The sequence below is a fragment of the Pseudopipra pipra genome, chromosome 24, assembly GCF_036250125.1.
Source record: "Pseudopipra pipra isolate bDixPip1 chromosome 24, bDixPip1.hap1, whole genome shotgun sequence".
In the NCBI taxonomy this organism is placed as follows: domain Eukaryota; kingdom Metazoa; phylum Chordata; class Aves; order Passeriformes; family Pipridae; genus Pseudopipra; species Pseudopipra pipra.
Genome location: NC_087572.1, coordinates 7,205,399 through 7,220,238, shown reverse-complemented (window position 1 = coordinate 7,220,238; position 14,840 = coordinate 7,205,399). Strand labels below are relative to the sequence as shown.

The window sequence follows — 14,840 nt, the reverse complement described above, 5'->3', positions numbered from 1 at the left end:
TTCCAGGCTCTTGTTTTATATCTCTTCTCTCCTTCCCAGGACATCTCTTAAGGCCCCCTTTCGCTTTAAATCTGCAAGAGGATAGTTTTGCTATTCCTAACTCACCTCTTATTTTTCACCCGTCTCTCTGGATGTTAAGTACTCCACTTGCTCCATACCACAAAGCTATGGGCTGAAATCATACAACATGCATGCAGCTAGGGAAGGCTTCTCAGATGATTCCATTCAATTCACCCCAGGTCTTCCTGACTTTGCCATTCCTCTCCTTTTCTCATTTGCCTTGCAGACTGAAGTGGAAAAACCCAGGTAATTTATCACATTGACATAGATGTGCTTAGATGTTCATGCCCAATCAGGCAGAGTATGAAAAGGAAAAAGAGAGATTCTCATCTCATTGGAGGATAGAAACCCCAATTGCATGCTCGCAAACAAACCAGGGGCCTCCCTGACCTAAATTCTCAAACCAAAAAAGGAACTACCACACCTCTGAGCTGTCCAGCCTAGAATGAAAGGAAAATGCCTTGTTTGCTTGTCACTTTTTTCCTGCAGAAAGCATATGTCATTCCTAAGACATATGAAGGCAGGCAAAATGCTTCTCAGTAGATTTCTGACCTGGGTGTGCCGGGCAACTGCACACCACTTCAGCCTCTGCTTCTGTGTGGCCTTCAGGAATTCCCTTTACAGTCAGATGGGGTAAAAGCAAGCCTGATGAGCACTGATGACTTCCTGCGAGGTTTCACAATCTCTGCTGCTCGTCCTGCCCATTTTTTTACCCCAGCAGGTCAACTTGTCACCCAGAGGGCTCAGGACAACTCACTGCAGAGCTTCCTGACCCATGGGCCCAGCATCTCGTGTCACCAGTCATGCTGCAAGCTCTTGGTAAAAGCTGTTTACCATCCTCCCCGTTCTCGTGTCTGGGCACCAGCCCCTCTGGGGCTGTCCTCGAGTCACGAATGTTCTGCTTTCAACATTGTGTTGTTAAACCGGAGATTAAAATAACGGCAATCTAAGTTAAGCAGTTGAATCTGGACAGCGCGCACCCTCCCCTGTCTCTGTCACCTCACAGGTGCCGCGCCCCTCCCGGGCAGTTACCGCCGCCCCTCGGGGCTCGCGCGCTCCCGGCGCGTCACGTGGCGCAGCTCGCGGGGGCGCGCCCGCTCCTAGCCCCAGAGCGCGATTCGCGCGGAGAGCGATACGTCACGTGCGCGTGTCACGTGACACCGTCCCGGGCCGATGAGGTCATGCCGCGGTCACGTGAGTGGTGCCTACGCGCTGTGGGGCCGGGTGCGGATGGCGGACGCGGAGGCCGAGGCGGCGGCGCGGCCCGAGGTGCCGCGGGTGGTGCCGGCGCTCCGCGCCCGCCTTTGGCAGTTGCAGGCGGAGCTGCGCGAGCAGGAGGTGTCGGAGGCCTCGTCCCGGGCCTACTGCCGGGGCTTCTGCCAGGTAGGGGCCGAGCGGGGCGGGCCGCGGCCTGGACTGCAGGCCGGGTGCGGCCGGCGGGGATGCGGCCGGGGCAGGCCCGGAGGTCCCGTCCCGGGGACTCCACTCGCTCCTCTGGAGCTTGCGTAGCGCAGGGCTCGCGACACCGTGCGGGGCTGCTGAACAGGGCCGTGCACGCTCTGCCGAGGGCCCCCCGTGGGCCGCCAACCCGGGGCCTTTGGGCTTTGGCAGCGCTTCGGGCCGGGACATGCGGTGGCCCTCGGGAGGGTCTTTGGGGCGGGCGGACCGCACCGCATTTTCTCGGTGTGGTCTTGGCTCGGTTCCGAGACCTCCGCTTGTCTGTGCTTCACTTGCCTCGGGATCAAATCTCTGCGTTCCGCCTTGGTTAAAATCTGCCTTCGGGTAAGCAGTGCTTGCTGGTGAGGGCCTGCTGTTACCTTAAATCACTGAATGAGCTGTGGTTCGGGGGTCTTGTATGAATACTTGCTTAATGCAACACAGACTAAGATCAGCATTTTCTGAGTCGAGGCCTTAACTTCCTGTAGAAGAGATGAACTTGATTAAAGCCATACTGATGGAGATAATTTATTCTTAAATAAGTTAGTGGTTAATTAATTTTTGCTTCCTCTACATCATCATTTACTGTGAACTCTAAGGTTGAAAAATTGTTGTTAGGTTGCTAGGCTGGGGAGTTGTCCCTGTTGAATCTGAAGAGACTGTGCGTTTTAAAGTAAAAAATAAAAAGCTTGTTTTCTGAGCTAGTATAATGACACCTCAGCTGATAAAGTCACAGTATTTGACTGGAGAATGGCAAAATCAGAGAAAAACGTCTACTGGTGTGTTACAGATTATGTAGAAGTGATGTTACCCTTCACAGTCTTCCATTTTGCATCCACAGGTTGTGTGCTTTGCCATACCATTCTAGGAGGATGTTTATTGAAACATCACTTATTGAAACAACAGAATAAGTGTATTTATTAGGTTTCAAAACTCTTGCTTTTCAAACTGCAGGGTGCTGCTGTATACTGCTGTATGTGTCCCAAGTTCAGCATACAGTGAAGATATGTGACCTTGCACTGACACGGAGCCCAGTACAATGTGTGTGACTCTTTCTGTTGCAAAGCAATTTAAATTTTAGTAGTAGAATGGCTAAGGCTTAGTAGGAGAGTAGGCCTAGAAAGCAACACTCCAAAGAAGTAAGTTAGCAACCTTGTTTGTGTGCTGAAAAAGTGGAAACCATAATCAAAGGATCTAGTCAAGCATGTATATAACGATTTGTTACCTAGGATGTGGTAGAGGTCTGTTAAACAGTTTCAAGGGGTAAGACAACTTAAGAAGATTTATGATTAGAGTGGATGATTATTAATTGTTATCAGTATGAAGTATGAGCTTGTTTGTAACTGCACCTGGTTTGCTGTGGAAACTGTAACTGGTTTGCTGTGGAAACTGCACGTAAACTTGTTTGTGTATAAAAGCTGAATTGAGAATGCGAGTCTTCGGAATCCTGACTTGGGGCGTTAGCCCGCAGGTTCCCGGGGCCCCGAATAAAGCACCGCATAAACCGGCACTCTGTTGGTTTGTGGTTTTTTTTGGATTACGGGCAACATTTCCATGTTTCAGGTTTTGCTGAAATTGTTCCCAGTGTTGTTTATTGTATCAGAACATTGACATAAATACTAAGCTAACACTTAGGAGTGGTTGTCAAGATGATCAGTGTATGTACATGTCCAGTTGCCCAGATTAATTTGGTACAGAAGAAGCTTTGGAGGTACTTGATTGGTAGAGTTTGGTGAAAGATAGTTCTATTACCTAAAAAAAAGGCAAACAAAAAAATACAACCCTAAACCCTGTCCCACAAAAAACATAGCCCTCTAGGTCCTTGTGCTGCTATTGTAGCCTCATTTAGAACACTATGATAGCACAGATAAAAATGAAAAAGATTGTTATTGGTTTACCATCAGTCTTGGAGCGTGGGTTGTCATGCCCATACACCAGGAGATACTGTGGGAAACATGAAACTGCTGGTCTGTCCTTCAGCAACTTCAACAGAGGATGAATTTGTGATGTCATTGTGCATTTAGACTACTGTGAGTAGAATGTAATTTTACATCTTGGTTTCTCCTTCTGACTGGGAATGTTTGTGACAATTTAATAATTTCTGTCTGCCCCTAAGTGAAATTTAGAAGGCTCAGCTTAGTTTTATGTTTATGACTTAGAGACTACCACTGATACCTTCTCATAAGCCTGTTAAGCTACAGCAGAATGTGCCTAGAGAGAAGCTGAATTTAGCTGGGCTTAAATTTGGTTTTGGAAAGTAGATGACATAAGGGGAGCTGAAATGTTTTAGGTTTCCTGTCCTGTGAGTACAACTGAGGAAGGGGCCCAATGGTGCTCAGTTTTGCTGTGAAAATTACCATGGCTGTCAGACACAGAAAACTGTGAACCAAATCAGTAACTTTACTATGCTTTGAGCTATATGGATGCTCATTTACTACATATAAACTTGTGCTGCTTTTTTGCAGCTTTCCAGTAGCTTTTCCTGGGAATGATGATGGATGACACAATTTCCTTGAAGATCCCTATTTTTGAGCAGGGGAGTAGGACTATTGTCCACAGTAACACAACAAAGAAACTTTCAAAGCCTATATAATGGGTTGACTCAGCAGCTTTATGTTGTATAGGCATATATGCTTTGCACATTCACCTTGGGAAGAACACATCTGTTGGTGAGCTCAGTATGTACCCAAACAGCCAGCTTAGAACGACTAGGAGGGTGTTTGAGGCTGTGCCATCCCAGATATGAAGAACATTTATCAGTGAAGCAGAGGTTGTAGGACATTAAAACATGGCATCTGCTGTTGGCTTTCTGAAATTTTTAAAGGTGGTGCATTGAAGACTGTTGATTGCAACTGGATATGCTTAAGAAGAGAAGGAAGTGTTTTTCTTAAACCGAGGCTTAAAGCTGTAATAGCAGATCAGGAAAATTGGAGATCTTCATCTTTAAATTGGGTCTGAGCAAAAAAATGATGCTTCTGAGGAAATGCAGCAAAGCGGGTGCACCAGCATTTGTGGAACATGAGAATCTGTGCAGTGCTGAGGGCCTAGGCTGGTCTGTAGGTTACGTATTAGGTAGATGTGGTCTCTACACTTCTCACCCCAGTTTTCAATCAGATGCGTTACTGGAGTCAAAGAGGAGGACAGGATGAAGTGTGATGAAGTGTAAATGGGCATGTGTTAACTAGACTTTAAATATTTGAATACTCTCTTCAGGCAACTGGACTGTAAGGTAGTAATTGCCTCTAAATTATTGCTTGACTATTCCTTAAACATGTAGATTATCTAATTCTGACATGTTAATAATTTTTCAATTATATATTTTATATAGACTGCCAGGAGAAATCTGTAGTAGGTGACTAAACTAATGTTGCTTCTGAAAGAGCAGAAGAGCTCTGAAGAGCCTCTGTAATACAAATACTGCATTTGGCTTGTCAGTATGCTAATGGCAGTATTTTCAAAACTACAGATCCTTGAAGTTCAAGCTATTAATAAGTCTGTGGCCTTGAATCTGTGTTGTACACTGAAACCATTGTTTATGTATTTAGGGAGAAGTTTCTCATAAATAGTTACTCAGTGAATTGCTAGTGTTAGCTTTAAGACTTTAATCCCGGTGCTGTGATTGCACTTGAGCAAGGGTGCAATGTTTTCTAGTACATTTATTTAATCTTAGGAAATATTCTGCAGTGTTTTATCTTTTACACAGACAAAGTAGTTTATGATCAAAGTGTCTGTCAAGATAATTGAGCACTGAATTTGACTTTTTAAATAGGTTGGTTTTAATGGATGTACTTTTAGGTAAGTGCAGACACTTGTAAGTTTGATCTTTTCCTATAGTTGCTACAATGGTAGTGTTACTGCTGGGTTTACCAAACAGCTGATTTATGATAGTCATCAGTTGAGCATCTCTGGGGAATTAGAGCTTGACAGCCTTTGAATGTCATATAATGCTATAAAGCCATATATGATTTGAGTTATATTATCAAATCCTTCATTAGTCTGTTAGATAAGCATGATGACTGGTATTATTAGTCATTCGCTTCTGCACTAATTATCTTTGTGCTGTGTTTAAGGAAAATCTTCCTTTCCCCCACCCTCCTTACGTCTTTATTAATATTGTGTGGGGTTTTTGGAAAGTTTGTGGCTTCCATTCACCCAGGAGTTATATTACCTAATTCTTGGAGAACAATCCACAAAACATATTGATTTTTACTGATTCTTAGATGGTATTTTTAATAGATTTTTTTTTCTTAAATATAACCCGTGATTGTGCTGGCCTAGTGGATGTCTGCATTGTTTTTAGGCTAAGACTAGTATTGTATAGTTAGATTACTGACATAACACCGGATAGGCTATAAAATAGTGTCTAAATAAAGTCTGGCCACTTATTTTTTGCTGTGCTGGAAGGTAGGTTTTGTCTTAGAAGTTTCTAGCCATTATAATGACTGCACTTGGTTTTATTAAGCTCATAGTAGGGCTTGTTCAGTAATGTCCTCCATCCAGTCACCATCTGATATGATCATGTTTTTGTTTAAGGTGTTAAAATAAATTTGTTGTATCAGAGTCTCAGCTTGAAGTGATTTGAAAACTGATATGACCATCACCCTCCTCTTAGGACAATTTAGCTTGTATTGGACTGTAGGGCGGATCACTCTGAACTTTTTTCCCATGCAGTCTTGTCCCTAAGGGTTCCAAAAAGCACAGTCTCTTTCATTCATTATTTGTTATTATCTTTGCAGCTGGCCTTAATCAAGATTAGTACCTTTTTTGGTCTAGGAAGGGTACCACATGGGAAGAGGGTAAGAACAGGAACATCACTGCTCTGGAGGTGTAAGGGAAGGGCTGTTATTTGTGAAGCAAGCTGTCAGTAGAGCTGAGGTGTCCTCAGCTCAGTGCCATACTTGTTCTCAAATTGTACTTCATAGCCTGTCAGAGCATAGCACGGTAGTGGAGGTAAGTTTTGAAAAAGTTGGGAGATACTTCTGTAGTCACTGTGCTGATGTGATTTCTCTTAAACTGGCTAGATTTTACATTGCTGCTTCAGTACTGTGCCTGGATAATGTGGGATTGCTATGGTCAAGGAGTAAAATTTAGGGTAATTTTACCTTTGAAAAATGACTGTGTAATGGTCTGGTCTGGGTTTTGTATCTCCTTCTGATGGCCTCATGTTTGCCGTGTGAGTAATGTATGTATCTTTAAAATACTACATCTGGAGTAATGTTCTTAATCTTGAGCTTCTTCCTATTTTTCTGTATTCTCACTAGTAATGAAGATTCTAGTGTTAATTATTTGTTTCTGTCTCCATGGTAACTGTACAAAAGGAGCTGAGTGCAGAACTTCTCCCTCAGTTTTTAACTTAACAGTTCACATTTCTGCCAGTTGCATCTAGCTTTCTCCCCAGTAGAAACTCTGATAACTTTATCAAAATAATAAAATAAATAAAAATATATTTGAAAAAAGGGAGAACTTCAGTTGAGGTGAAAAGCTGCCACTTTAAATTCTCCTTCAGGGTAAAAATTCTCACTTCCAGAATTCTTCTACTGTATGTGTTTGATATTGCATATTGATATTTGTTTTTTAAACAAAAGTGTGCTATGAGAACTTCTAATGATAACTCATTTTCTTTCAGACACTACTCCAGTATGCTGGCAGTCGGGGTGCATCAGAACATATTTTACCTTTTTTGGAAGTGTATCGAATCTCCATCCAAAGCTTTGCTAATGCAAGACCTTACTTGACTACAGAATGTGAAGATGTTCTTTTGGTACTTGGCAGGCTAGTGCTGTAAGTTTTGAGTTGGTATATTAATTTATTCTTTTTTAAAAGAACCGTAGTTTATAAATTAAAGGGCAAGTTGCTGAAATATGTTTAATGTTAAAGTTGAAATAAGTTTAAGTTTAATGCTTGATTTGACAACTGTGCTTGTGATTTATTATCTAGTAAATGTTTTTAGTACATTTTTTATCATACCACAAAATGTACTTGAGCATTTAATTAATTAACATGAACAAGTTCTAAGGCTTTGTTCTTCCATATTTTAATGATCACATAGGTATTAGGAAGGCTCTGTTCTTTCTTAGAACATTCTGAAAGTTACTATTTTCTGTAGAAAAAGCTTAATGTAGTGCTTATTAATTAGAAGTTTTAATATTAGACCTTCATGCATGGATTAATGAATATGTATCCTTTGCAATTTCTTATGTCCAGTCCCCTTTAGCACAGGGGCATTCTGAATGTGTCCGTTGCTGAAAAGGACAAGCTGGTTTGTGTTCATGGCAGTCTGGGTAGCGCTGTAGGATAGCAAAGCAGACTATAGGACTTCAACCTGAGCTCTTTGACAAATGTGGGTAGACAGGACTTAAAGTACAGGAATTCCTGGAACAGAATAGAGAACCATTTTACAGTCCATCATCTGAGTTTGGATAACTTGTAGTTCCTCAAAGTATGTTTTAAGTGCAAAGCAGATGTTTGTAATTGAAGAATTTAGCCTGAGGGCTTCCACATGCACTGGACTATAATCAGTTACTACCTGAGAAGGATAAGACTACATGCTGGTCATTGTGACGTGCTGGTCATTCGTTGCTAGTAAGGTTTCATTCGAGGAGAGAGGATGAAGATCTAGAACTCTGAATATGAAGATCATCACAGAAAATAAAAGTGATTCTGTGACAGTTTTTCAGTGAGCTGTTTTCTCTGTTATCAGCCTCTTGCTTGCTTTGTGGTCTGAACTCAAGTATTCTTTTCAAGAAGGATTTTTGCAGTGAACTCCTTGGTCAGATGCTTTATTTATAATGGACTAACTTGCAATATAAATCAACAACTCGGAACCAGAAAGTTCCATATGATGCCTTGAAATTTTTTTTTTTTTTTTTTTTTTTTTAGTTATGAGAAATATGTGAACTATGAGTGGTTTGGGGTTTTTTTAAACCTTCTGTCGAGAAGGGGAAAACATGTGAAATCTGGAAAAGTGTGTCTTAATGTCTTAATATGAAAACGTAGGACTTTAACTGCTGAATCATTTACCTGGTACATAATACACGTATTTTTGGCAAAATATCTATATTGCTTTTGCAGACTGTCCCTTTATGGCTAGAGTGTTCTTGTCTTCATCATACTGTTGTTAATTAGCTTGTGTATTCTGTTTTCTTCTCATATCACTTTAAAAGTTTGTCTTTTAGTATATGTGCAGGTCATCTGTACCTGGGCTACCTTTTATATATTTTACCACTGTTACTTTGGGGCATAAATCCCAATTCTGTATAAAAATTGCTTTTCTCTTGTTTAGAAAGATTGGAATATTCTGCTTCTGTTTATATGGTTTCTTTCAGCTTTCAGTGTGAGGACTTTGTTTGCTGTTACTTGTATATTCAGAAAACCTTGTGGAGGAGGACAGTAGAGAGACTGACTCGCTGGAATCTCCCCTATTCTTGTGATGATTACATTTGAAAGGAATCTAAAGAATGAGAAATACAAGGAGTGAGGTTGAAGATAGGGTGAGGTAAATGGCTTCTCTAAATTAACTCTCACATGTTTTTCTTTTCCATAAGAGTTTCCAAGGGAGGGACAGAGAAGTTAAACAGGGAATTAAACATAAAAATTAAGTTCCATGAGAGAAGAAGACTGGTTAGGGACATGAAAGCGTACTGTTTCCGAGTAACTGTGGTTTTGGGGGAGACAGTTGGGTTATGCAGCAGCTGTTGTACACACTTGTGCATTTCAGACTTGAACCTTGATGAGAAATGAAACAAGCAAGCTTCCTGATTTAAAGGGGAAGTGCTCTACTTCCTATTGAACTCCTCCTTCCCTTCCAGCATTCTTCCTGGAGAAGAGGGAAAGAACTTCCTGCTTCTGACATCCTTCTCAGCAGTGTGAGCCAGTAACACCAAAACTCAGTATACTGTGGCTTTCCCTGCTGCCTGCCCAGGTCCGTTGTGCATTCACAGTACATCTGATGTGATGTAAGGACAGTACCCCCCACAGGAAACATGATGCTGATGCAATGTGAGACCTCGTTGGTCCACTGTCTAACCTTAGGAAAAAAAGGGGAAGTTGCTCTTGTAGATTACAGATTTGACAAATGATTAGGGTGGGGGGATAGGGACAGGAATATTTTTCTTGAACGTGACTGGGAAGGTAGCTGACTATCGTCATGAGTCTCAGGAGGCCCTTGAAGCTGATTGTTCACTCAAGGTTCTGTGCTTTATTTCTGAGGATGCTATTTGAGGATCAAGGTGTCATTCATGTTACCATCAGTGTGAAAATTTTCCTTCCATCTGAAAATGCTTTATATGGTTCCGAGGTTAATAGATTCAAGCTAAAAGCATAGAAAGAATTGTTCATAATTCACAATGTATTTGCCAGTAGCTAAGATTTGACTGCTTTCTACTTTCTCCTGTGTGCTGTGATGGCACTGAATTGAAAGGGAGTTTCCATTTCCACAACTTTGAGAAGCTGCTTATATGCTTTTTCAACCATATAAAGGGAAAAAAGATCTTAATGTCATCTGATTTAAGTAGCAAAACTGGATTGAAACAATAAGACCAGTTCTGCCTCAAGCTTGCAGCTCTATCTCACCTACTGGTCCTATCTATGGAGTCTAACAGATGTCGCTTCTGGGAAGAGTGTGCTTGCTTACCACAGCACCTCTGTGAGCAAGCACATGTGACAATTAGCTGTTTGTCTGTCTAACAAAGTAGTTCTCAATCTAATAAACTGCTGCAGTTTGATTCAGTAGCTTGCATTTACTACTCTTAACAAACACAGGATAATTCCTGGCAATAAGTGAACTATTCCTGTTGATCATCCGAGGTATAATTAGTCATCTTTGTGATTCTAAGAAGATTAGGATAGAAAAAGTGTTCTCATACAATCTAAAGATGAACACAGTTCTAAAGGCTTTTAAAAATTAATTAAAAAAATTTCTGGGAATGAGGTATAAAGTGGTTACAGAAAAATTTTATGCAAATAATATGCAAATAATTTCTGCCTAGAGTTGTTTCTTCTAAAGTAAAGAAATTCAAATCTGGGAGATCTTTTCCTGAAAGATATTTTCAAGTTGAGTGTTTAAGATGAATAATTTTTTTTTTTAATAATTTTAATAATTTAAACATTCAAGCCCTCATTACGGTTTATTTGCAAAAATTGAAATTAAAGTTTGGAATTCAGTTTTGTATAGGTAGGCATTGTGGTGGTACTGATCATGTCCAGGCTTCGCGAACGAAGATTTGGGGAGGGCTCTACCCACGTTTGTTACAAGCGCACTGGTGGCTGAAAAGGCCAATACAAGACAAGCACGTCCGGCTGCAAAAGGCACAGCAGAAAGACTCCTTAGGTGGTATATTCTGCAGGGCACGATTCTTTCTGCGTTGTCTTTTCTCCTCGAGAGAGATCCTGTGTGCTTTCTCAAAGGTATCAGCAGCGTTATAGATGGTGTGTCTCCAGACCTCCCGATTGGAGGCCAGAGTAGATCAGTTATGTTGGTCAATATGGCCGAGGCTGAGATGTTGTTTCAGGGAGTCCTTGTGTCTTCTCTTCGGAGCTCCTCTCATGCGGCAGCAGGTGGCAAGTTCACCATAAAGCAAGATCTTAGAGAGGCAGTGGTTGGTCCTTCATCCTTGAGACATGCCCTGCCCAGCACAGCTGTGTTCTCAGCAACATGGCCTCAATACTTGTGACTGCTGCTTGTTCTAGAACAGAAGTATTAGTCACATAATCTGACCAGTGGATGTTTAGGATTGTACGGAGGCAGCGTTGATGGAAGCGTTCCAGGAGTCGCAGGTGGTGGCTGTAGATGACCCATGATTCAGATCCATATAAGAGAGTAGACAGCACTATGGCTCTGTAAACACTGATCTTTGTACTTTTCTTCAAGTGTTTATTTCGCCAAACTCTTTTATGAAGCACTGTATGCCTTTGCCAACTTGTTGTCTATCTCTCCGTCATCTTTTCACTGTCCAAGTAGCACCTTAACAGTTAAGTATAGAAAACTGATGAGTAAACACTGGCTTTATAGTTTTGTTTAAGTCTGTTATTTTATATAACCAATATCATATATATGAAAAACTAATATTCTAGAAAAAGTAATTCCAGGAATTAAGAGAGTGGAAGTAGGTGGGATTGGTTGACCAAGTTTGAAAGTGAAGTGTGCATCAAAAGACTTTTCACAAGCACATTGACTGTGAAGTTTGCAAATGTTGTACTGGGTGTAAAAAATCTTTGTATGACTTGCATGAAAACTGGACACATACCTAGAGATTTTCTTATTTTGTTTTTTTTTTGTTTTAGTTCAGAAGTTTTTAATGTTAAAATAGAGTTCAAGTGCTGTGAGACTTTGTAAAGTTGGTTTTGATAGTGAATTAGCTTGTATTACCAAGCTTGAGTACTAGGCAAAAGAAAGTCCTGACTATTTTATTAAATTGAGACCTATGACAGTTGGAATATCTGGTGATCCTCTTACCAGCTTTTTCATCAGCATAGTAATGCCTGAGATTTTTGTGAATAATGAGGGAATGACAGTGATGAAGGCTGTGTATTTTCTGCCAGTCTGATAAAAGTGTTTAGAGCTTTTGCAGGTCTAAACTTCTATTTATAGGAAAAGGATTGGGCAGTGAATTCAAACTTCTGAGATGTGAAAAGGATGGTCAGATATTCAGTATTTGTCCATTTGGTGTTGTTTGTGTGTGTGTGTGTATGTATATGTCTGCTGAATTGGGCTGAAAACTGATAAGGCATAGCATTTGGCAGATGATTAGTCAATGTATCTATCAGGTCAGAAGGAAGAAGGAAAGTCATTCTTTTTGGGTACTAAGCAGCTTTGAAACTCGTGTTTGCTTTATGGCCATCTGTTCCACCTCCCCAAGCTCAGCTCTCCTATCTGTCTGTGGTAAGATTGAATGTGTTACCTTGTCATTCTTCTATTTAATACTTGGGAAAGGAGATTTTAAAGAAAAAGTAGCATGAGTTGGAACTATCTAATAGTGTAGGTGTAGCTTATCGCAATAATTCGGTGCATTTGTTATATGTGGAGTCTTAGACCAGTTTTCTTTCCTTATATTTTATGATTTATGAAAATACTTTTGCTGTGTGCAAATCGTGTGAATCTCTAGACAGAGTGTCATAGTTAACACTTCTAGTTGGATTGGGTGTCTGTGGCGGAGACCTTGTTCCCTTCTGCTGCCCGCTGGCTCTCCCTCCGGTTTTCCCTCCCTAGCGCGACTACGGAACTGTGGTGCTGAACTGGACAGCTCCGAGGCGTGGCTGAACCAGGAGGGCTGGGTGGTGCAGGGTCAGCATCCCGGCAGAGACGTTTTGCCCCCAACACACACAGCGGAGCGGAGAGTTGAAGGCAAGGAGTGTAGGCAGTTCTGGAGAACTGAGCTCAGCCAGTGGCTGCGTGATCCCTGTTTGGACGAACTAGCTTCCAGGGCTTGTTTGTCCCTGCTTTCTGTTGGTTTTGGGCTGGGGGTGAGGGGGAAACGTTAAGCTGCGGGAGCTCTGTTGTTTTTGTTTCCCGAATACCATGTGCTGCAGCAGTGGTAACAGTCTCCGTATTGCCTTCCTCTGGAGACCACGTGGGCGCTGCCTTCGGGAAGTGTTTTTTTTTGTTCCCAGTGGTGTGTAAAACACCTTCTCTTCAGTATACTTTTGCTGTTCATACTGCTGTTGCTATTGTGCTTTTTAGTAAATTGTTATTTCAACTAATTTCTTGTCCCTTTTTTACTGAAAAGTGTGGGGGAAGGGGAGTGCCTTATTTGGAGTTTAATTTCCCTGCTGGTTTTAAAACCAGCACATGAGGACAAATTGTTCTGTGCAGCGGTAGGGTTTTAGGTAATCCACGTGTCCCATACAAGGTTAGATTTGTCCCTGTTTGAGAAAAATATAGACAACAGTCCTACCATGGCTGGTTGCAGTTCATGCCATAGGTGTTAGAATGCTCCCCCAGTTGGTATCAAAGGCTCTATAAGGAGTCTGTTTCTGTGTTGATGCTCTTCTTGACATAACTTGTCAGTCTGGTTTTTTTATGATACTATTAGGCTTCTGTTATCCAGATCCATTTCTGTGCTGGTGCATGTGTCTTCTTTCAAACTGTTCTTTAGTTTTATTTTCTTACATATATCAGTGTGGAGATGTTAAGTTAGGTGAAGCTGGCTTTCATTCTCTCTCTAGGCCAAGAGACCATGCTGGAGTCCATTGAGTCTTATTCAGAATGGTTATTATGTTTTCTTAGAGAGGAAAGAGTAGAAATTCTGTGATGCTGTGTTCCTGAGCCATATTGAAGAGGCTATCTTGTATAAGAGTAGCTATAATCTTAAATTAGCAAGATTGTGCATAGTAAAAAAGAGCTCTCTTTCCACAGGAAGAATCATGCCTGATTCTCAGGCTGTTTCTGGCCTGTTAATTGATTTGTGCAGTCAAAGGTGTTTGTATTACTATCATTTCTTATCTGAATGCTAAGTAATATGTGCTAAGTGTTATTTAATGTAACAAGAGAATGTTCAAGTAGCTTGTTTACTTGCCTTTTGCTTTTCCAGGAGTTGTTTTGAGCTACTGCTTTCAATTCCTGAAAGTGAATTGCCACATGAGGTGTGGTTAGGATTCCATCAGTCCATTCAGGTAAGTGTTCTGAATTAATTTTTTGCATTTACATATTAAAAAAAAAAAATCTGCTGTTCTGTTCCTTCTCTTCTACCTTTCCCCTGAATTCCACCTGTCCTGCATTACTGTTACCTAGGTAGCAAGAATTTCTGAACAAAAGACTAACTGCCGCTACAGTATTGGGAGCCTTAGGACCAACAGCAGGTTTATAACTATAGTCAATGGCAACTGCAAGAGGACCATAGCAAATCTTGATCTAGTGGTTTATCTGAGAGAAGGACTAAGTGACTGAGTTAGATGGAGTGATGTAACAGCTCTGAAGCATTACTTTGAAGATAACAAAAGAGCTTTTGTAGAAGTCTAAGAGGCAAGTTAGTGTCTGTGCCTGATTTGAGAGGGATGGAAATAGTTGGACAGGTCTGTAGTCCAGGTGGTTCCTAGAAGTGTTTCTTCTGAGGTGTTGCTGAAACAAGCTCATACTACTACGTTTCTACACTCAAATCAAGATGACTGCTGTAGACTGTGTAGAGATGTTTTCAGGGTTTTAGTCTGGAGGTAGTACCTAGCTGTCTGCAAGAACTTGTGTTCCTCATGGAGCTTAAAGACAGGAGTGGTATTGCTGTCTTCATATTGATAGACCCTTCCAGGACCAGGGACTGCTCTGTTGCTGCTGTGTTATGGCTTTAACTGTGACTGGTGAAGTTGGAAGCTAATACCAGTTATAAGTTACTGAAGTGAAGACTTTGGCAGGA

General features: G+C 41.3%; 1 protein-coding gene across 3 annotated transcripts in view; it reads left to right on the top strand.

Annotated features, from left to right (window-relative positions):
* Positions 1 to 1,218: 1,218 nt before the first annotated feature.
* Positions 1,219 to 14,840, top strand: part of RLF (RLF zinc finger) — a 50,048-nt gene continuing 36,426 nt past the window's right edge. For 2 of the 3 annotated variants that reach the window (XM_064635387.1, XM_064635389.1), the window contains exons 1-3: positions 1,219 to 1,443; positions 7,124 to 7,278; positions 14,025 to 14,106. In XM_064635387.1, coding sequence (XP_064491457.1) covers positions 1,234 to 1,443; positions 7,124 to 7,278; positions 14,025 to 14,106 — 447 coding nt within the window. In that variant the 5' untranslated portion in view covers positions 1,219 to 1,233. Of the gene's footprint in view, positions 1,444 to 7,123; positions 7,279 to 8,822; positions 8,993 to 14,024; positions 14,107 to 14,840 lie in introns of those variants that run through there. The other variant, XM_064635388.1, reaches the window with a different exon arrangement.